The 22,393-nt window shown below is 35.1% G+C and overlaps 1 protein-coding gene across 1 annotated transcript in view; it reads right to left on the bottom strand.

Annotated features, from left to right (window-relative positions):
• The window catches only part of LOC148952947 (heme A synthase COX15), a 202,828-nt gene that overhangs the window by 165,323 nt on the left and 15,112 nt on the right, over nt 1–22,393 (bottom strand). Inside the window, exon 2 of the mRNA XM_089088202.1 lies at nt 11,882–12,023. Within this exon, the coding sequence (XP_088944328.1) occupies nt 11,882–12,023 (142 nt within the window). The remainder of the gene's footprint in view (nt 1–11,881; nt 12,024–22,393) is intronic.

Raw genomic sequence — 22,393 nt, 5'->3', positions numbered from 1 at the left:
CCTCAGTTAAGCTGGCCGGATGTTGCAGCACTGGGTATTGCCGCATGCGTATCGCGATTTATCTTAGATTCATTCTTGCTCGTTAAATTCCTGCTGTTATAAAGGTTGCAGTCCTACTGGTATACTGACAAATTCTGACCTCAGTTAAGCTGGTCGGATGTTGCAGCACTGGGTATTGCCGCATGCGTATGGTAATTTATCTTATCTGCTAAAAACTCCTGCTCGTTAAATTTGTTTAAATCATGGTGGAATATTTCCCTCATGAAAATCAGGGTCTTTAGAGACAGCTATGTCAATATAGCACTTCAACGACTACAATTCCCTATCGCAATACATAAAAGTGTTCAGTCCACTTTAAGGGGAAAATGAGTTATTGTGCTCATAAGATTCCTCAAGTGGCCCTTACCTATAAGTCCCAGTTTTAGAAGTGCTTTTATTTATTAGGAAGCATTAGGGAAAATTGACCACAATTAAACTAAAAATATTTCAGAAACCTTCAAGTCAAGGGCTACCTCAAGTAATTTGTATACGACCAAAACGAAGCAATGTTATTCAATTAAACACTGGCATTTTTAATAGTATTGTTTTATTTGAATTCCCCCCAAAAAACGATCAGAGTAATATTCAAAAAATTTACTTTCGACATTCGGTAAATTTGGAAAACTTTTCATTTTTATAGTATGTACACGGAATGTGTTTATGCATACGGTATGCGTATGTACATGGAATGGAAAAGCGTAATGGTAATTTATGGTATGGACTGTTTCTAAAGCTTCCTTCAAATTTGTTGTTTAGCCAGCCAAGAAATATCAACCAGCTTTTTTTGCGTCCATAACAAGACGTATCTCTGAAAGATTTTTCCAGAGAAGTATGGACGACATGTCTATAAGGGTAACCGACACGACTTATATTACCACAACGTTTAACAAAGTGGCATTTAACTTAACATCTCACGTCTTTTACTATATATTATTATCTTGTAGATAGTATACGCTATTTGTATGCTACCGTACATATTTACAACGTTGCATGATAACGTTATTAGGGCTAATTTAGGGTTGCAGCCCCTTTGTAGCAGTTTTTTCTCAATGTTTCGTAGTGCCTTCTAATTTTTAAGTTTCCGTTGAAGAAAAATTCAAAAAATTTAGCTATTAATTATGGTTTGCTACAGAGACTTCATCTATTTTGTTTCTACAGGCAACTAGCAATAGCCAAGAGCTTTCACGGGGCAGGGGGGGGGTGGTAATATATTTCTGGGAAATATTAATATAATTATTTACTAATATATCTTTTATTTATTATACGATATATAACACATAATTTAATTCAACTATTAATTTAATTATTATAAAATATAGAATTTAACTATTAATCATGGTTGCTACAGAAACTTTATCTTTTTTGTTTCTACAGGCAATTAGCAATAGCCAAGAGCTTTCACGGGGTAGGGGGTGGTAATATATTTCTGGGAAATATTAATATATTTATTTACTAATATATCTTTTATGTTTTATACGTTATATAATGCATATAATTTAATTTAACTATTAATTTAATTATTAATTAATATTTAATTCAACTATTAATCATGGTTGCTACAGCGACTTTATCTTTTTTGTTTCTACAGACAACTAGCAATAGCCAAGAGCTTTCACGGGGAAGGGGAGTGGTAATATATTTCTGGGAAGTATTATTATATTTATTTACTAATATATCTTTTATGTATTATGCGTTATATGTATTTCACGCTATAACGCTTGACGTTATAACGTTGCATGATCACGCTATTAGGGCTGATTGAGGGTTCTTGTTATCAAGAGAAGCCAGTTTTGTCTATGTTTTTGTAATGCATCTTGGTGTTTAAGTTTCCATGGCCAAAAGCTTTGTTGGGGGAGGGGGACAAAGAATAAACAGAACCTATTTGGACCCAATTTTAAAAGAAGTAGATTCATTTGAGACACATACTGTAAGAACGTTTGGAAAATCGGAAGATTATGCCCTTTCTATATGACTTTCCTGGTTTAATTCCCAGTAGTGGTTCTATATTCTTACGAAGGAGAAAACAGCAACAATTTTGATTTGACATTAAATCATAAGAAAAAAAAAACAAGCGTGATTCATACAGAGAAATTAATCCGCATCTACAGAAATATACAAAGGTTGCTCGGAGAAAAATCTCAACGGGGGTTCTAGCCTTGCCAAAGAACTAATACTCAGGGTTGTCAACCAGACAACTTTTTTCCTAACACCATTGAAGATAAAAAGTTCTCACCAAAAAACAATATTAGCATGAAGTGAAAGCTAATTCGTATTTTTCTGAAAAAAAAACTCACCAATAACCTCGTATAAAAACCCAGTTTATAAGAATAAAAGTAGATCAGTTATGATGTTGAAAATGAATTAATTCATAGGCATATTGAGGCAAAAAGGCTTTAGTAAGAAGGAAAGCAAAAAAAAACGTGAAGGGTTCTAATGAGTAATATTTACTTAAACATATAGACATACTAACAGGTAAAGTATTTGGAGTTTGTCCGATTTGCTATGTATTTATCTAACAAGTTATGGAGACCAGAATCAAACAGTTCGTGTAACGAACTGTAAGTAAGGAGCGACCCGGCTCAATGGTAACCGAAACTCTAGAAAACGGGTTTTTGATACCAATAGATATATCAAAAGAATCAGATTTCAATGCTGATTTCAAATATATAACTTTCATGAAGTTTAGAGCTACCCATCAAAAGTTACGCGCCTGAGAAAATTTGGCTGATTTTCAAAAAAAGGGGGAAAGACCCCCTAAAAGTTATAGAACCTTAATGAAAATCACACCTTCATATTCAGCGTATAATAGAACCCTACTGTTGTGGTTTAAAGGTCTTATCTAAAAAAATGTGTTTTTTTGCATTTTTTGCCTGAATAAATATAACGGATGGGTTTTTTTTTTGTTTTATTTTTGTTTTTTTTTTTTTCCCAGGGGTGATCGTTTAGACCCAGTGGTCCTAAAATATCGTGGGTGGGCTCATTGGAACGGAAATTTAAAGTTTTAGTGCTCTTTTAAAGTCACAAAAAAAAATGGAGGGCAACTAGGCCCCCTCCCACGCTCATTTTTTTCCCAAAGTCATCCGATCAAAATTTTGAGATGGCCATTTTTTTCAGCATGGTTAAAAATATGATAAATATGTCTTTTAGGATGACTTGATCCCACACATTACCCATGTGTAGGTATTTAATTTATTAAATTGAATATTTTTAAAAAGTTATTTTTTTTTTTTTTTTTTAATAAATAATTTGTAATTTTATATTGTTTCTTTGATTTTTGTTCATTCGCCTGTGGTGGGATAGAGTGAATGAAAGGTCATTGACTGACTTTTACCGGTGGGAAGGGACAGTGCTATGAAGGGGGCGCCGGATTTCCCAGCATTATTAAAGAAAAAGATCAGGAATTAAATAAAAAAAAACAAGTTTTTCAACTGATCAACTGATTGTGATTAAGAGGTCATTTTTAAAGAACTGGAAAAAAAATTCGAACTATAGTTTAAAGAGCAGGGTATTGACTAGGGGGCGAACCCCTAATATACGTGTTAAAAATTTATGAATATAGAAGTTCGTTACGTAAGTTAATTCTAAGTTACGTATATTTATTACTAATAAAAACGTTCGTAAATAAAATTAAACAAGTTTCGAGAAAGCCATTTAACCAAATAATATCAAATTTTGTTTTAAATATTAATGCACGGTTATCCAAGATCAAACTCTGTATTAATTCAAAAACGTTCAAAAATTAAATAAAAAAAACTAGTTTTTTTAACTGAAAGTAAGGAGCAACATTAAAACTTAAAACGAACAGAAATTTTCCGTATATGGAAAGGGCTGTCCCCTCCTCAACGCCTCGCTCTTTACGCTAAAGTTTGACTTTCTCACAACTCTATTTTTTTAAACAATAAAAAAACTTTAGCGTAAAGAGCGAGGCGTTGAGGAGGGGACAGCCCCCTTCATATACGGAATAATTTCTGTTCGTTTAAAGTTTTAATGTCGTTCCTTACTTTCAGTTAAAAAAACTTGTTTTTTTTATTTAATTAGAGCCAAGATTGCTCGAAATAAAGTTTTGATCAGCTTTAAAGCCTGATCAGACGATACGTACCGTTTTTTAAGTCCCTGCAATTTTCTGCTTTTGCCAGGTTCACCAAAAGTTGAACAAGTTTACAAAATACAAGGGCAGCGGATAGAACAGTGGACAAACCATGAACTGACCAACTTAAAGTTTTGTTTTTGTGTGATATGTGTATCACACATGTTGAGTATGTCTGGTATATTTTGAGTGGCCTCCAACTGAAACAACCCTAAGCCTCCAGTCTTTCTATACTAAGACTTAATATTTTTCAAGGCTTAAAAAAACATATATACCTATTTCTATACAAAGCCTGAAAGAAATCCCAGATGATCGAGTAGATTATCTGAATCAAGATCATCTGTAGATCAGTAGACCAAGTGGCCACTCTAATGCCCAATGGCCATTAGAGTGGTCATAGAATAGCCATTAGAACCATTAGAAGTAATCGACATGTAGGACACATATGGCTCTCTGGTTGGCTATTTCCCTTCGGATTAACTAGGTAGGACCTATGGCGAGAATCACTTCTCCAGCCTAAGGTTGATCATTCTACTACAATAAACGCTATAGTAGCATAGCGTTACTAGTACATTTTACAGGATGAGGTGCGCTTTCTTCTTGGGGTGCTTTTTAAAAAAATAGCACTGTTTTTGTGTGTAATGCTTTTTGATGACACGAAAATCAGATTTTAACCTTGAAAAAGGCACCCCTCCCACTTTCCGCAAAAAATGTCCATCAACAGGAGGGATAGAGACAGGAAGATTCCTTCAGGGTCGGTTCAAAACATACTTCCACGCAAATATGGCTTAAAGCATACTTTCAAGTTTTTCAACCCTCTCCTCGGGAAAAATCTCCACAAGCCTCAAACCTATATAGGCTACACTAATGAAACCAACATATTGGAAACCAGCTTCAACTTCCTTCCTCAAATCAAGATCAATCAATCATAAGTGATTGGCTACTCATATTCTCGACATACATAAAAAAAAGGCTCTTTCCTAAGGAGTTTCGATGGAAAAAAAAACATCAAACCGTCAAAATCCTTTTATACTAAATTTCAGCCGAAGTCGTGAATGTCACCCAGTATGCATAATAGCTTCAAACCATCTTTAAGTACCTTAACATAATTTTCTATCGAGTAAGTCGATGTTCTCTCCTAAAAATCTGAAAGGGACATACTAGGCAATTTCAGTGAGCTTTAAATCACTGTACATTATGCATCTTGGCCGACGGAATATGATTTGCGACCATTTTCTATACTACTTAAAGAAGGGGACAGCAGCGTCCCCTTGCTAAGGGGAAGTTGAGTGGAACGCTGAGGAATAGAGTCCAAGTTGGCCAGTAGCCGAAAAAGTGATGGAGTTTTCCAATGGTTTTCTTTATAGCGTAATGAATCGTAATCATTATGAACGTGATGATTACGTTGATGTATTGGTTTAAAGGATGGGGAACTTAGGGTGACATAAAGGGATTGAATATCTAGACAAGTGTTCTATCAGTTAAATAATTGATTTTGTAATTGAGTCAAAAATAATCTAATCAGAAAATGGTTTGATTGGAAACCAATAAAAAGGTTTCAAAATAGCACAGGGGTCAAGCAGACGTAGAGTCAAAGTGATGTTTTCTAAAGTATCTAACCCATTTCGGTACTTATGCATTATATGGTACACAACGCTATATACTGTATAGGGAAATGCTACAGGAAACCTGTCAAACGGGCATTTGCAATAGATAAATGGATCGCAAAGCGTGGTTTGTCATTCCGTTTATCCGTTCACAATACTTCAACTATTGTTTTTGCGGGTTTAGGGGAAAAAAAGGTACCTAGGTTAGGTTAGGTTACGTATTTAATATATGCTATGCTTTACCCCCTCCGCCCCCCCTAATGTGCAAATATATAGCCCAAATTTGTTTCTAAACTATTATATTTCATCTTATTTTATTTCATTAGCATTAACCAAACTTGACTTTCGCGTGTACCATAAAATGCATAAGTAGCCCCATTTCTTATACCTGTTTTTTTTTTAACATAAAAAATCTTATTTAAGGTAAAATCATTTATGTTTTCTGTGCAAAAAGGCATAGTCACATTGTAAGAAAATAATTACATTACAAGAAAACTGAAGCAGGACTTCGTTGTAAAAAAAAAAGTACAAAACTTCGTTTTTCACGTTATTTTGCATCAGCATCATCACTTACAGTTATTTCAAAGAAGAAGCATGATAAATTACAGAGGTTTACTTCAGAAACCTCTAATTACAATGTATTTCTCAGTTGAACAAAAAATGGTGTAATTGAGTGGAAAAGGTAGGACAGCAAACGATGATAAAACAACAAGTGACAATAAATAAAATTAGACAGAACGCCGAATATTCCGGCCGTACCTCAGAGGACCTACCTTGGCTGCCGTAAGAAGAAAAGAAGACTGAAAAAATGAGCCGAAAAATATAGCGAAAGTTTTCTTTCAGGAGGGTAAGGCGATTTTGAATGTCGACTTAGAGGGGAAGGGGCAAACTATTTTTTCTCCAGTCCCTGCAAAAAAGTAAACTATATGTTTTTTTCTGTTTGATGCCTGACATCGGACAGGTTCACCGGGTAGTATTTGTAATATTGTAACATCAGACAGGTTAAAAAAGTGGTTCATTTGTAAGGTCAAGTAATTATACATTTTCTGGTTTTTTGTCAACGTCGGTTTTATTCTTCCTTCTTTAGGGTGTTGTATTTTTCACAGTCCTCATTTTTTATTTTCGTTTTTTAGGCACGAAGGACGGGGTGTGAACGACGGTACGAAATGTTTATCACATTTTTCCTTTGTTACTAGCCATATCCAGTTGTTTTGTTTTAATTTTCTAGATTTATTATATTTTTGGGGCACATTATTTTAAACATTCACTTAAGAGGAAGCGGTTTCACAGACCGTACTGGCAGGAACAAATTTTATTTATTGGTACTTATCACAATTATTGTTTTATAACCATATCAGAACATTTTCCCATGGGGAGGCGGATTCAAGAATACAAAAAGATTTATCCTCGGTCCAAGGTAGTTGGTCTTCCACTAAGGAGGGGTTCCGTTGAAGTGTCCCCCCACAACCCCTCTACACACCGTTTCGACAACATATCTTCAAAAATGCAACTCAGATCCAAGTAAAAGATTAGAACAAAATTAGCTTTTATTATTTATTTCGCTGAACTGCCAACAGTGTATTTTTTCTACAGGAATTTCAAATAAACTCTAGCTGACAATGGAAAATGGTTCACTAGTTTTCAAAGGAACTTTTATTTTCCAAATCAAGGCAGAAAATGAAAGATAATAATGAAATACAAAGACAAGCAGTTCATAAAAAGAGCACAGAAAAAAGTGACAATCGCAGATTTCGAATTAAAACTGGAAAACACAGTTTTCAGCTCCATCAAGTATCTTTTGTTCTTTTAATGCAACATGCCACGCGTGATTTGTCTATACAATCAGGAATTATTGACCCACCCCCCACAGCTTTTGTGCAAAGAAGAGAAGAATTAAATGTAGGCGTTTGACAAATCGTACATGAAAGTTTTTAGGTTCAAATCCGCATGATTAAATACAAAATGCAATTCTCCCTTCGATTGATTCATACAACTCACCCTAATAATTTCGAAATATAAGGGCGAGTGAATTATTCTGATTGCATTTCCAGTGCTGGATTAGACACATTTTAGCTTAGAAATAGAAGTTTAAAAAGAAATTTAAGAAAATTTAAGCAATCTTTGAATCATTGTATATTATTCATCTTTAAAAAGAAGAAATTTAATTATTAAAAAGACATTTAATCATTGAGGTAGATAAATTCGGAGACCACACTGCCTTTCCATGACGATAAATAAAAGTTCAAATAGGGATAAAATCCTTTTAATAGACAATGATTCACAAACAGTGATAGAAATTCATAAAAAATACCAGATATTTCGGTCACATATGCAGTGACCGTCATCAATAGTAAAACGGTTTTACTACTGAAGACGGTCACTGTATATGTGACCGAAATATCTAGTATTTTTGTGAATTTCTATCTGAGTAGGGTTCTAAACCCCTACCTTTCTAAAATCTAGAATATAATTTGTACTTTACTGAAAAAAATCAAATGAATTTACAGAAATAATGAGCATTGTCAGTTTTTAGATTTTTATCCCTATTTGTCAGATTTTCATCCCATTGTCAGATTTTATCCCTATTTGAACTTTTATTTATTTTTAATCATTGAGGAAAGTTTTCTGGTGCAAATCAACAGTAAAAACTTTTCCAATCAACAGTAAAAACTTGTATCAAATATTTTAATTCTTTGATGAAAACAATTATTATAATTTATACCCCAGTACCATAGATGTTGCAAGGGACGTGTAACCGGAAGATACCGTTCATTTTAAAACAAAAATTAAACTAAAAAAAAACTGAACAATCTATTATGACATACTTTTTTGTTTGTGACCGAGCTTTGTCGTGGGTAAAGGTAGCTTAAAAATCTGCAATTATGAAATTTACACTTCTCCGACTTCATTTTTCGTAAGTGATTTTGCTGTTATGAAAATAGCACGAAAATGACCGTTAATATTTTTGGATTCTGAAGCCTGAGCATGATTTTCAAAACAAAGTTCTGAAGTAAGTTAAAATACTAAAACTTCAAAATAAAAAGATTTTTGCGCCCTGGGCCCATCTTAGGGTAAGAACCACTATTTTCAATGATTTTTCTTTGGCTTTTTCAAAATTTAGTAAGTTTCTAGGGAAGTACTTAAATTTAGTTATTAGGCAAGGCCGTACCCAGGGGGGGGGGGTTACCCGGTTTTAACCCCCCCCCCCCTAAGTTTTTGACCGAGTCGAAAATAAGTCAAAAACTAGTAAAACCTAGGTAAAAATCAGTAAAATTAGTCGAAAACTGAGTCAAAAATTAGTAACCCCCCCCCCCCGAAAAAAATTCTGGATCCGCTCTTGTTATTAGGGTAGTACTAAATTTCGTCAGTGCTGTCATAATGAACCGTGGGAACAAATAAGCAAATTCTGTTATTAAAATTCGACAACGCTGTTCATCCGTAAAAATTCAAACATTGACTATCTGTTGGTTCTGCAAGACAGCTACACCTTCAAGGAGAGCTATACCTTCTTAAGCTATTTGATGTCACAGGTTTAGCTTATTTTCGTTAATTTTTCAACCCCGTTTCTTTCTTTTTCATTAAAAATTGAATACCCTTCCCCCACCCCTCTCTAATTTTCTAAGATATATATGGTTTTTCACTTAACCAGTTTAAACCGTCAGACTTAATCTTGAATGTCTTCGGTACACCGTATGGCTGCTCCCAAGGTGATTGAGGGAACACTGCTGAGCGACACTAAATAAGATGCCGAAAGAGGAAATAAGTAAAAGGAAACTATGCTAGACGCTTTTTGGAGAAGGTATTTGAGGATAATCATAAGAATCAAGCTTGGTGATGAGGTGCCAGACATGACGATGGCTTTAGCATTTCCTCTGAAAGACTCTCCTTACAACCGTTTTACTAAATAGTATGTAAAGCAGTTGGAGTAAAGCAGGATATACCAGATTAGGCTGGGACAGGGTAATCAAAATTACCTAAATATTTGAGTATTTGCTTGGGATGTGGCGTAAGACCAAGCTCTAAACAAAGTGGTGTGGAGGAATTATCATAACTGTTCTGATGGCATGGCAGCTTAATGATATGGTTAGATGAAAGCATCAGCAGTAGGTTTATGAAGAGCAGGCCCGTATCCAGGGGAGAGGGTTACCGGGTTTGAACCCCCCCCCCCCCCCGCAACTTTTTACTCGTAAAAACGTGACAAAAATGAGTACTTGTCTGTTAAACGGAACACACCCAAGAAGTGAATCGTGCTTTTCTCACTCAAAACAAACAAATTATAACCGATTCCAGAGTGGCAAATCGGTTTTTGTCAGATCTTAGACAGCGTAATTCTTGAGTGTGTTCCGTTCAACAGACACGTACCCAAAAATGTATATTAACCAATTTTTGATGCATTTTATAAGTTATTTTTTTGTAAAAAAAAAATCCCCCCGAACCAAAATTTTGGATACGCTCTTGATGAACAGCCAGTCTAATCTAGCTGTGATAACTTGAAAGGCATCAAGTTGTAAAGCATCAATTCTACAGGAGAGCGTTAGAAATGGAAATAGTCTTTAGGCAGCTTGGCTGGCAACAATACCCATTGTTTTTGTGATAGTTATTTTTTTTCAAGAACTGTTTTTAGGCATCCAAGAAAAGTCGGCAATTTAATTGTGAAAGCATTTCTGCCTACATAGAAAGGAGACAACACAATTTGGGAAAGTCAAAAAATCAGTTCATCTTGAAAGCCAAATGAGACATGAAAAGGGAAAATACTAATCGATTCAGCTTACTTGATTGGGAGGAGAGAGATTGTATAGATCTAATTCTATGATAATCTCACACAAAGCTCAATGAATTTCAGAGAAAAATGCTGGTACCTTAAAAACTGGCTACACTATGAAATCAGAACTGATTTCATAGCTACCAGGCATATCGAAAAAAAAATCCGTAAAAATTGTATGTGGCCTTTGAATTAACTTAAATCCAAATTGTTAATCCAAAATTAAAACAATTAAAATTAAAACAAACATTTCACAAAAAAAATTTGATTTTCCCGAAAATTTGCATCAAGTCAGTTGTTGATTACAAGTAGGAGGCAAAAATTTACAAAATAGACATGTAAAATCAAAACATTTTAAATACACAGATTCGCAAATGATGGACATGATATTCCATGTTAAAATCCATTTGTTATAAGTTAATCCAAATTAACTTATAAATCCAAGCAGCAGTTCTCAAAGCTAAATATTATTCATAAAGCAGAACAGCAGTGACCTCCATTAAAAAAAAATGAAGGTAAAGGCACTGGTGAATTAATCTGTTCAGGGTACACAATAATTTTAAATCGGGGGTTATCAGCAACCGAACAGCAAAAATGGACGAATTGTATGAAAATCGAAAGAAATATGGAGAAAATAAATCCATAAGAATCATGAGATCTCGTGTAGGCCAGCTCTAGCTGCACATGACTGACTCTGGTGAATGCATATTCAACTGAGGAGCATAGGGCGTGTTATTTTGGAGAGGGGGGGGGGAATAAAAAACAAGGAGAGTCAATAAATTCAATCTATAAAAGTTTATAAATTGCATTGTGTTTTTTAAGGAGGGGGGGGGGGGCTCTGCATATTCCAGATTTCGTGGAAGAGTGTTCCCAGACCCAGTATCCTCCTGGGTATAGTCAAACATCATACTTTTCGGAATGAATTATTTTCAAAGATTTTCAATACAAGTGAAACGGATTCTTTACAAAAATCGGTTAATTTGTTTATGACGAATAAAAGGGGAGATAGACTTGCACTTCAATGGGCTCAAAAAGTAATTTAAAAAAAAGTCAAACTGAGGAAAGTAAAAATGGGAAAAAATACCACATTTATTAATAATTTGGCTGATCTTTGGCCATCTTTTAAAGCAAAATTCGTTTCACTATTTACAATACAAATACTGGAATTAATAGCATTTCACAGCCAACGACGAAAATCGACGTTGTAAACTGAACTAATACGGTAATGAAGTAAATGCTTCACATTAAGGGGAAAAGAACCTTTGTTCCGCTTTAAACTTTCAATGAATCTGGAATGAATTTAATATTTCAGTCAAAATTTAACATGAGTTAACAAACTATTTATTGACCTGTACTTTTATGATCCAGAGCATAGAATTCACTTACCAAGAACAACAGCTCCAAAGCACATGCCTGCACATCCGAGCAACCACCGACCCACCCATTTTGTTTGAGTGGTAGTTATCGTACCTGCTTTTTCTGCAGCAACAGTCACAGCTGAGCGAACAGCTTGTGACAATGTACCACTCTGTAATGTAATAAACAGAAAGTTAGAGTTAAAAGACGCAAACTTCAGCATAATATTTTGTAGCATTCATAAAATACATATAATCAATAACTAGCCACAGGGCCTGTTGGACAAAAGGTATAAATATACCAAAAAAAAAAAACTTAGCCTATACTCTTTTATGAGGACTGGAGAAAAAAATTGTTTGTCCCGTTTGTTCTTGACTTGACTTTAACGCTCTTGGTTTAACGCTCTTGCTCAGCAGGGACACCAGCGTAGAGGGAACTAGTTGACAGAGCCGTTAGTCTTCTCCAGGTGGTCCTGTCCCGGGCTAATGATGGGACTTCATTTCGGTTGATATTGCGATTGAGGACTCGTTGGTTTATTACATGAGCCCACCTATTCGTCTCCCTCTAGGACGTCGCCAGCCATTTTCCGGGCGGCTGAAATCCGTAATGATCCTTGAAGGGTGCTTGGCGGGAGGCGGAATAGGTTTCCATACCACCTCAGGGAACGGGGTTCTGCTTGAGTAGAGATTTGCCAGCTTGAAGGTCGTCAGAATCTTACTGTTGTGGACCTTGTCATACCATTTGAAGCATTCTATTCGACGTAAGTGTCTAGTTTGAACGGCATCGAGTTTTCGTAGCTGTATCTGAGTTATTGGCCACGTCTCAGAAGAATATAACGTGATGCTTGAGACTGTGAAGTTGTAAATTCGAGCTGTTTTTGACGACTAATTTGTGCTTTGAGGAAAACTGCCCTCAGGAGTCGTCCAAATACAGAATTTGCCTTGGTTGATCTGGCAGAGATTTCGGCGTCAAGTGTGTCGTTTGAGGATATAACTGATCCGTGATATACATACATGCGTGTATTTAAAAACCAGTGGCCATATACGCAAAGACAAATATATGAACTGCCTTACCAAGTCGACAGTTCAAACACACACAATTCTAAGCACCCTTATCCCCTTCAAAAAAAAAAACTTTTTATGAAACTTAAAACTTGGCCCCGAAGCTGTGAGACAAAACATGACACATTCACCAAGCTAGGGATAAAAATAATTTCCTTTCAAGAAAACCTACTGATTGAATACAATCTCTATTAATGAGATATACTCACTTGCCTTAGGTTTCAGGCATAAAAAGGAAAATACCGTATGCATTCTTTTGAGCATCCGAAACAAAAAGACTTGGAAAATACTCTCAAGAAGTACTGCTGTATAGCATCACATAATTTTTTTCAGACTAGTGATGGGTTGGATTTTAAATGCGCTTAATAACTGTCTGAAGCAAATTGGCGAACTAATCAGACAAGACAGAATTCAAGGTAACACAAGTTTTCAAGAAACACTGCTGACAACATGATAATAGCTACTTGCTCTGTCAGCTTATTTCTGTTTCGTTTGACCAGAAAGATTACATCAAATAGAACCAAAAACTAAATAACACCACACACATCGCTTAGTGGATATACAGCCTAAGTTAGGTCCAGAAATGTGTTATTCAGCTCCTTCCTCTTTTTCTGGGAATATAATTAGCCAAAACATTGGTTTGTTGTCTCAACATCTTCAGTCAACAGCTCTTTGATCCTATTCACGCCAATATTCGTTTGTTGTTTTTTTTTAGCTCAAAATGGCAGAAGGTGACCCTTTGCACAGCCGCCATCTTTTTTGCAACTTAAAAGTGGTCCAACAGCTTTAAACTTCTATTCAAATGAACCATCTTTTGAGTGCACGTACAGTTTACTCCGATCCCCCCTCCCCTTCTACACATGAACCTAACTAGAAGACAATAAATGGTGTCCCAAAAAGAATACCAGTTTTGAATCAACTATAGATCGAAGATTTATTTATAAAGAAGCAAACAAAACACACCATTTTCTTCAGAAGACGTTGCAATTATATGTGAAACACAATATTGGGCATATGCCCCACTCCCATCTTGCTAGCTCTACCGGCACTTATTCTGTCCAAGAAGTTATATGTCCGAGGATCTGATTTTCGATAAAGGGGGATCCTTTATCGAATCCTGTGATCAAAAATTCACGGAATCATAATGAGAATCGCACCATTATATTCAGCGTATCAAAGGAACCTCCTTTAGAGGTTTAAGCTCCCATCTGCAAAAATGTGGAATTTTGTGTTTTTTGGCCAAAAGACAGACCACGGACTCTTTCTTCTGGCAAAAATACACAATTCTACATTTTTGCAGATAGGAGCTTAAAACCTTAAATATAAGGTTCTTCGATATGCTAAATAGATGGTGAGATTTTCATGAAAATTCCATGACTTTTTGGGGGTGTTAACCCCTTTATCAAAAATCAGGCAAATTTTCTCAGGCTATATTTCTTGGACAGGATATATGTCTGTAGGGCTAGCAAGAGGGAGTGGGACATGTGCCCATTATTGTGCTTCCATGTAATTGCAACATCTCTTGAAGAGACTGGTATGTTTTGTTTGCTTGTTTCAAACAAATAAATTAAATTTATAGTAAATTTGGCGTTTTTTGGGACTAAGCCCAAGGACCTGAGAGTAATTTTTTAACATGAGCATTTACCATCATCATAGAAGAAGCTACAGAATGTAAGGAAACTGCACATTTTTAACTTTTGGAAGAGCTCATTTGCACGTTAATTAAAATTTACAGCGTCTTTGTCAGGGATCACACTGATCAGAGGGCAAACTGGTGCCCGTTCAACCGTGTTGTGTCCCAGCAGCTGCACATAGCCTCACTTGTGCAAGCACGATTCTGATTTCAAAAAGGTTTACAATATCCGCATTTGTATTAAAATGTATTTCAGAAGCCGTTTACTTGCCAGATGGATGCTTTCTATAAAGTTAGAATTCCTCAAATTGTACAGTGTCAAACATTTCGTGGTAACGAACTGGAAGGAGCGACCAGCTCAATAGTAACCAAAACTCTAAAAAACAGAATTTTGATACCAATAGATATATCAAAAGAATCTACTTTTTGTGCTGATTTCAAATATATAAATTTCATTAAGTTTAGTCTTACCGCTCAAAGGTTACGAGCCTCAGAAAAACTTCCTGATTTTCGAAAAAGGAGGAAACATCCCCTAAAAGTCAAGTGATCTCCATGAAAACCACATCATCGGATTCAGCGTATCAGAGACCCTAATGCATAGGTTTCAAGCTCTTATCTGAAAAAAATGTTGAATTTTGTATTTTTTTGCCAGAAGAAAGATCACGGATGCAGGTTTATTTGTTTGTTTTTTTTCCAGTGGTGATCGTATTGACCCAGTAATCCTAGAATATCGGGAGGGGGCTCATTCGAACAGATATTAAAAGTTCTAGTGCCCTTTTTAAGTAACCAAAAAAATTGGAGGGCAACTAGGCCCTCTCCCCGCCTCTTTTTCCCCAAAATCGTGAAATCAAAATTTTGATATAGCTATTTTGTTCATCATAGTTGAAAAACCCAATAACTATGCCTTTGGGTATAACGCCCCCCCCCCTCAACATGTAGCGATAGAAAAATGGACTGGCTGTGTTAATTGTGGTAATAAAGATTGACCGAGTCAAATGTAATATTATGCTTTCAAACTGTGAACTTATACCTTATAAGTTCTCCGATAGCGCCACTTACAGCGCTAAAGACGGTGCCATATGTAATATTATTGTTTTAAAGCTTTGGTAATCAAGATATGCCAAATGTGGCAATGACGTCTGCGGCCGCAAAAGTAATATTATAATTTAAAAGCGATATGCCGATAGTGCCACTAGCTTAAAGAGAGAAAATAAAATGCATAGCTATAGTAGATTAGAAATTCCCCAGCTATCAATTCGGGAGCGTAACCTCGCTTCTTCGGGTTATCGCCGTGTCGATTTCCTCTAATGTTGTGTAGAAATCAGATTCCTGGGAGCGTTACCGATGGGGGCACACGAACTAATTACCTGCTGTGCGATTAGATACAGGCATATAAATAAAATAAACACAAGTAGAAAAGCGAAAGTTTTATTGAGACTTACATTTAGGTGTATAACAGTGCTTCACTTCACTGAGAACAATAGAGGCAAGGATTAAATTGGCTCTAAAAAATAATCATGTTGGCAATAGAGGCAATCCATAATTTACACGAAAAACACTTTTCTTCACTATATCACACAAGAACAGCTTCTGCGCTCTATTAGCTTTTTCACAATTGGCCCAAGTCCTGTGGAGGGCGCCGCTACCTTGTAATTATGTTCGCAAACTCACTTCATTATGCTAACTCTCTATCCAATAATTTGTTTTAAATATTTCGATGACTTAAACATTCACACTGCTTTTCTAACCTAGACTTCCTGTGAAACTTTGTATCTATCATTTTTTTATTACCAAATATCTTAGCGAAATTCAAAACCGAATAGCTTTGTTGTTTAGCTGAGGTTAAAACGCAGTTTCTCTTTTTTGCTGATTAAGAATTTAGACTCTTAGAAACGGGATTTGAACTTAATTAGGGGAAGTCTAATTTATGTCGGAATTATCTTTTGAAAGAAGGAATTTTATTTTTTGTATTTTAACATATCACATCTTACTCACGGTACATATTACCCTTCCCATTATTTAATGACGTCTCGTCATTAGGACTTGCTTGCCCTTGGGTTTTTAAAATATTCGCGATTTATGAACTATTAGTCCTACGTAATTTTAATTGACATTGTATTATTTTATACCTTTATATAAGCTTAATCAGGAGTGCAAAAAATTTCTCTATTACTTTTCTTGTTTTTTTTATATATCCCTTTCTAAAGTTCATCTACCGGACTGAGATTATCTATGGTTCTAGCCTAGCTACTATACTAAAGATTTTTTTCTACATCTAACACTGATGACTTTTACTTTTCCAACAAGGTTGAGGCTATTTTACTTTTACTATGAGGTTTTTTTTTTGGTTTTTTTAAATTCACCTTTTACGAGTTTTTATATTTTGCTAACTTCAGAATCACTATTCTTCCCATATAAGCTGAATTAAATGAATATTACGACCACACTACATATAACTATCGGAACATTTAATACTACATATAAGAATAATTTAAAACACATAGTATCATGTCTACCAGATTCACTGGTAAACATTATAACACTTTCTCTGGGAATGTTTGCAAAGGAATATTAATGATAAGATATTGGAATTTTTAAGTTATCGAAGTTATTAAAATGTACATTCATCATATTACATCATATTAAAATGATGAAATTCACACCTATTTCATCACCATTCATGTCTTTTAGCGTACTAAATCCTTCTGTTGTAAATTATGGCCCTTCACTCCTTTGATCTTGACAAAAATTTTTAAAGCACTTACAGTATAGTTTCTTCACAAAACAGTTCGAGCATGATTATGTTCATCTTGCACGAAAAGCTTTCTCTAATTGTCAAGTGGGAAATGATACTCCCAGGTACAGGCATGCGGAATTTTGATATCGGAGTTCATTCTCACCTGCTGTTTTTGGATAGTTCATAAGGTGCCTTATCATTAAGGGGTTGAATACTTAGACTGCGTTCGTTTTCTTCTCAGCATATTATTTTTGGTATGTTTTAAAGCACATAGAGAATGTACTTCTCATATAAAACTGCTCATTTTTGCACTAAGGGGTTTCCGTTCCCTAATTAATCTGTTCGTGCTTGGCTTGTGTCTATTATCTTTTGCGGTGATTCCCTGGTTAATCACAGGGGAATTGGAGTTTGGATTGGGAAATGGTTGACATCAAACTTTAGTGACTCCTTCAACATATTATCTTTAACTTGTGGGAGGGTTATATTGTCACTGAGGGGTTAATCACTGGGGTTATTTTGGTTTCTGTAATTCAATGGTTGGTTTCCAGATCCATTTTTCAGAAATTATCTCTTAACATTTATGGGACAATAGAGATATTAACTTTTCGCATTTGATAAAGGTGATAGGATGGATTCCGAGACATGGTCGAAAGGGATTCGATGCGTGAATCTGCGACACATAAATAATTTTTGGGTTCATCAAATATCATAACTATACAGTCGTATGGTATATGGGTCCATAATGATTATCAAGGGTGATATTTATGTACTTATAACTTGTATTGGTCGATGGGGTTCTCAGGATTTATGTGATTATATAGTTCGATAATGCACTGGATACTGAGATTCAAACATAGTGTTACCTGATACGTAATATGGTTCGTGGTCGAGGAAACAACGATCAAAGGTAACTATAATTTTCGTAAACGAAGCTGGGATGAAAATTGCCTGGAGTCTATGGTGAGTACTCTTCGCTGGTTGAGGTATGATGAAAATAGATGCTACTAGGTTGTATCTGCACTGGGCTACGCATTGTAATGATTGATTTCCAATATGTCAATCCACTTCCTGTAATAAAAATAAAGAGGCAGAATCACACGTTCTTTAAAATCAAGTTGTCATAATACATAATAAGCAATATTTAATGGTTACAATAAATGGTTAACATTATACTACAAGGCAATATTAAGCAAAAGCCATTATTAATATATATATTTTGATCTTAACAAAATGTCAATGTTATTTCGCTTATAACAGATTACTTCTCTTAGCTATAAGTAATATCTCTTATCAATTTCCTTGGTATACTTCATTACACAAAATTTAAATTAATATTTCTCAACACTCCTTAATTTCTATATTAGATTTAAAATAACCATTTAAATATAAGTTACTCTACATCATTAAGTTTGAGGTCTAATTTTACAACATATTTCATGCATTGTTCATGCACATCCGTGCTGTTTAAAAAACGCATGTTGCAGCGTCATAGCCACACGGTTTTACGTAAACGACAATTACAATGAGGGAAAAAGACATAGAAAGGACGAGTGGAGACCTCTATACCCACTCGTTTTCTAATGTCTTCCCTATTTCTTGGCTTAGACGTTCTCATGGGGTTCCAGGTTTAACTTCTGCATTTCTGTCGTTTCCCCGTGTTCTTCCTTTGGGTTTTGCCTTCTTAGTTTCAGGATTTTTCCATAATTAAAAGTCAGTAAGGTTCTCATGGTCAGGGAAATCGCAAACACGAAACATACGGTCAGTAGTATGTTCCACCAGAAATTGGTTGAGAATAATCCGTATCTATTATCCACATACGTAAATCTCTGGTCCTCATTTGTAAATAGGGGAATCTGGAAGTCTAATGCTTCTCTTATTTTTGTATGCCTTAATTTCCCTTTATTCTTTTCTATTTTGGACCATATCGAGGTTTTCATTTCCTCACTCTCTATATTGGGAATAGTGTACGACAGGCTAATTGCCTTAAAATTGATTATTTTAGGACTTATTACATTTGCGCTCGTGGTAATTAACGGCGTTCGAATAGTTGACTCTTTAGTTACAAGTCGACATCCTTGTTTTATGGTTATCTCTTTAGTAATTCTGTCCTGTAACTTGGATTTATTCTTTCTGTATTATTATAGAAAGACAAAGTTCCAGCAGTTTCTCTTGGAACAGAAAATAACCAAAGATCATTTCTAAGGTGTATGGATATTTCTCGTTTAGTACTCCCTATCATGGCTTCTTTCAGCTAGACTGGATACATCGTACTGGAATGGTACGGGTAGACTTTTTTATATTAAAGGAAATTATTCGAATTAATTATATGCAATGTGACTTTTTAATTAGAATTTGTTTTCGGGAACTGATATTTGTTGAACAGACGGTATCAGATGGTTTTGATTCATGCGAAGCCTTGATATATGTTGAACAAAATTTTTCTACAACATTTTTATAGTTGTATGATTTTTACTCGTAAACTAAAAGTTTTTCAATTATTACTCCTTTATGACGCCAATCCATAAAAATCTTTTAATCCTATACTGATTAAGTGTAATTTCATCTATCGGGTTTTTAACCGTTCTACCCGATTGTATCGTTACTTTCTCCTGGACTTCTTGCAGTTTTTTCTTTTTCGGTTTCTCTAGCGAAATGAGATCAAACTTTTTATATTGTTTTTCTTATCAAAAGTTCTTGCCCTTTTAATTTTGTTTCTTTCGCGTGCGCGGCTGCTGAAGTCGGTTTTGGTTTTCCTGTTTCTTGGATTACTATATGTTCTGATTCATTTCCAGACTCTTCGGAACTGGTTTCTGATGATTCCATATTAGAACTTTTAGAGGTTGCAGTTCACGTTTTGGAGGTTTTACCTGCCCTCCCCTTTAATATTTCTACTCCTTTATATGTAGAGGGTTTATTACCCACGTTCTTACCTCGAATTTTCAAATCGGTAAATTTGAAGGACTCTTGAGAATTTTGAGAGGAATCATGAGTTTTTGCAGTCTTTCTCCATTATTTAAACTCCATATCTTCGGAGGGATGGGACATTCTTTGTAATAGTGTTTCTCTCCATGAAGTACCCTGTTTAGGCTTGACCTTGGACACAGCTATATCATGATACTGTCCTTGCTGGTCATCCTTGGCATTTTTATTCTTAGACAATGTACTTTGACTCTTTTCATTAGGAAATTTATTAAATCCATAGCTTCTCGCAGATTTGTTTTAATTGAGTTTTTAGGAGGAGTGTTCCCGACAGTAAGACTCAAAGTCTCGACAATCTTTTACGGGACTAACTTCGGGGAATGGAATGTTACTATTTACACTTCATCGTAGGCCATATCACTGTGGAATAAGTTGGGGGACAAGGAGTCAGAATTATCTAACAGAAAATTGAGTTTTTAGATTTCTCGTATTATCCAATTCCTCCGCACTCTCCGATGATGAACTTTTTGGGTCTTTTGGAGTTTTTATTCTCTCTGGTATTGGGGATTTCCTTTAGGAATAACTAGATTTTTCATAGCTAAAAATTCTTCGAAGTTTTCCTCGTCACTATCGTTCTCGAAATAGTCTTGCTTGAAATTAAAGGGTTTTAAATCTGCCAATCTTGATTTAGGGGGCCTATTTTCTGCATCTGACGAATCGGTAGAGGAGGGACGCGGTACCCATCTTTCTGGAAATTTGGCTCTTTTTATTCGGCTAACATGCGCCTTGAAAGTTCTTCCCCAATCAGGGTTTACCTTTTTAAATTATAAACGCTATCGTACTTTTTGACTATTCTGTACGGTCCAGAATATTTGTTGAAAAGTTTCTTGCCTTCCGCTTTTGCATCATTTTTTTATGTAGACACAATCTCCTATCGTAAAGTCTATGGTCTGCTTGGTTTTGGGTAAGTTTCTTAACTCTTGATTTATTTTGTATCTATCCAACTCTTTTTTTACTATTTTATAAATTTTCCTCATCCTGTTTTTAAATTATTGTATGTAATCTTCCGAGTTATTTTAATATTGACGGGACTCAATAATCTCATCATACGGGATTTTAAAATCGCGACCAAAAAGTAAATAAAAAGGGTTGTCTTTGGTTGTTTCTGAATAGGCAGTATTGATTACGTTGGTTAAATAGGGTAAGAATTGATCTCAATCGTTCCTGTTGTCTTTTTTATAAATGCTTAACACATTCGAAAATGTTTTATGCCTATTTTCTATTTTACCATTAGCTTGTGGGTGATATGGGGATGTCACCATTTTCTCTATGTTAAGAAAATTCATTAAGTCTTTTGTTACTTTTGAAACAAAATTGCTTCCGTTGTCACTTAAAACCTTATTTGGAATGCCAAATTTTAGAAATAACTTCGCTAACGCCTTACTCGTGGCGTAAGCACCTTGATTTTTTAATGCTTTTGCAAAAGTAAATCCGGACAAGTGATCTATAACTGAAAGAATACAAGTATGGCCTCTGTTGGAAACAGGTAAGCCTCCACTGGTTCCATATGAATCAAATGAGACAATATCGAAGGGGAATCTCAATACCGGGACTCTTTCCATTGGAAGATTAGGATAAGCTTGGGGTTTTTTTAAGTTACACGCTTCGCATGTACTTACAAATTCCTTAAGTTTTGTTACTGCCGACGACACGTAAAAATATTGTTTTAATTTATGGAAAGTTTTCGTTATTCCTAAATGTCCACCTATATCTGAATGAAAATATTCGAATGCAGCTGTTATTAAGTTTTGGGGTAATAAAGGTATTATTGAGGTTTGTTTTCTATTTTCCTCGGCAGTCACGATTCGGCATAGTATTTCTTCATCAAGATCATATTAAAAATTATCTATCTCTTTTCTAAGAGTTTTGAATTTATCTGGTAACGCATCATCATTCACAAAATAATTAATAAGTGCTAAACACATTTCGTCCTTTTTTTATTTCTTTTTATATTTTCTAAAGACAAGGGACAATAGTTATCCTTATTTTCTTTTACTGAGTCATTGACTTTGTTCTTCTTACATTTATGTTTGCTCTTAGTATTGATAGCGTTAACTTCATTTTCCTCAGTGTCCAACGGCATGATTTCTGGGTATCTACTCAAAAAGTCGCAAGCTGCATTTTGTTTACCT

This window comes from Artemia sp. Qi Xiang Cuo, chromosome 4 (assembly GCF_049724085.1).
Source record: "Artemia sp. Qi Xiang Cuo chromosome 4, ASM4972408v1, whole genome shotgun sequence".
NCBI lineage: Eukaryota > Metazoa > Arthropoda > Branchiopoda > Anostraca > Artemiidae > Artemia > Artemia sp. Qi Xiang Cuo.
This window is presented reverse-complemented; position numbering and strand designations above follow the sequence as displayed.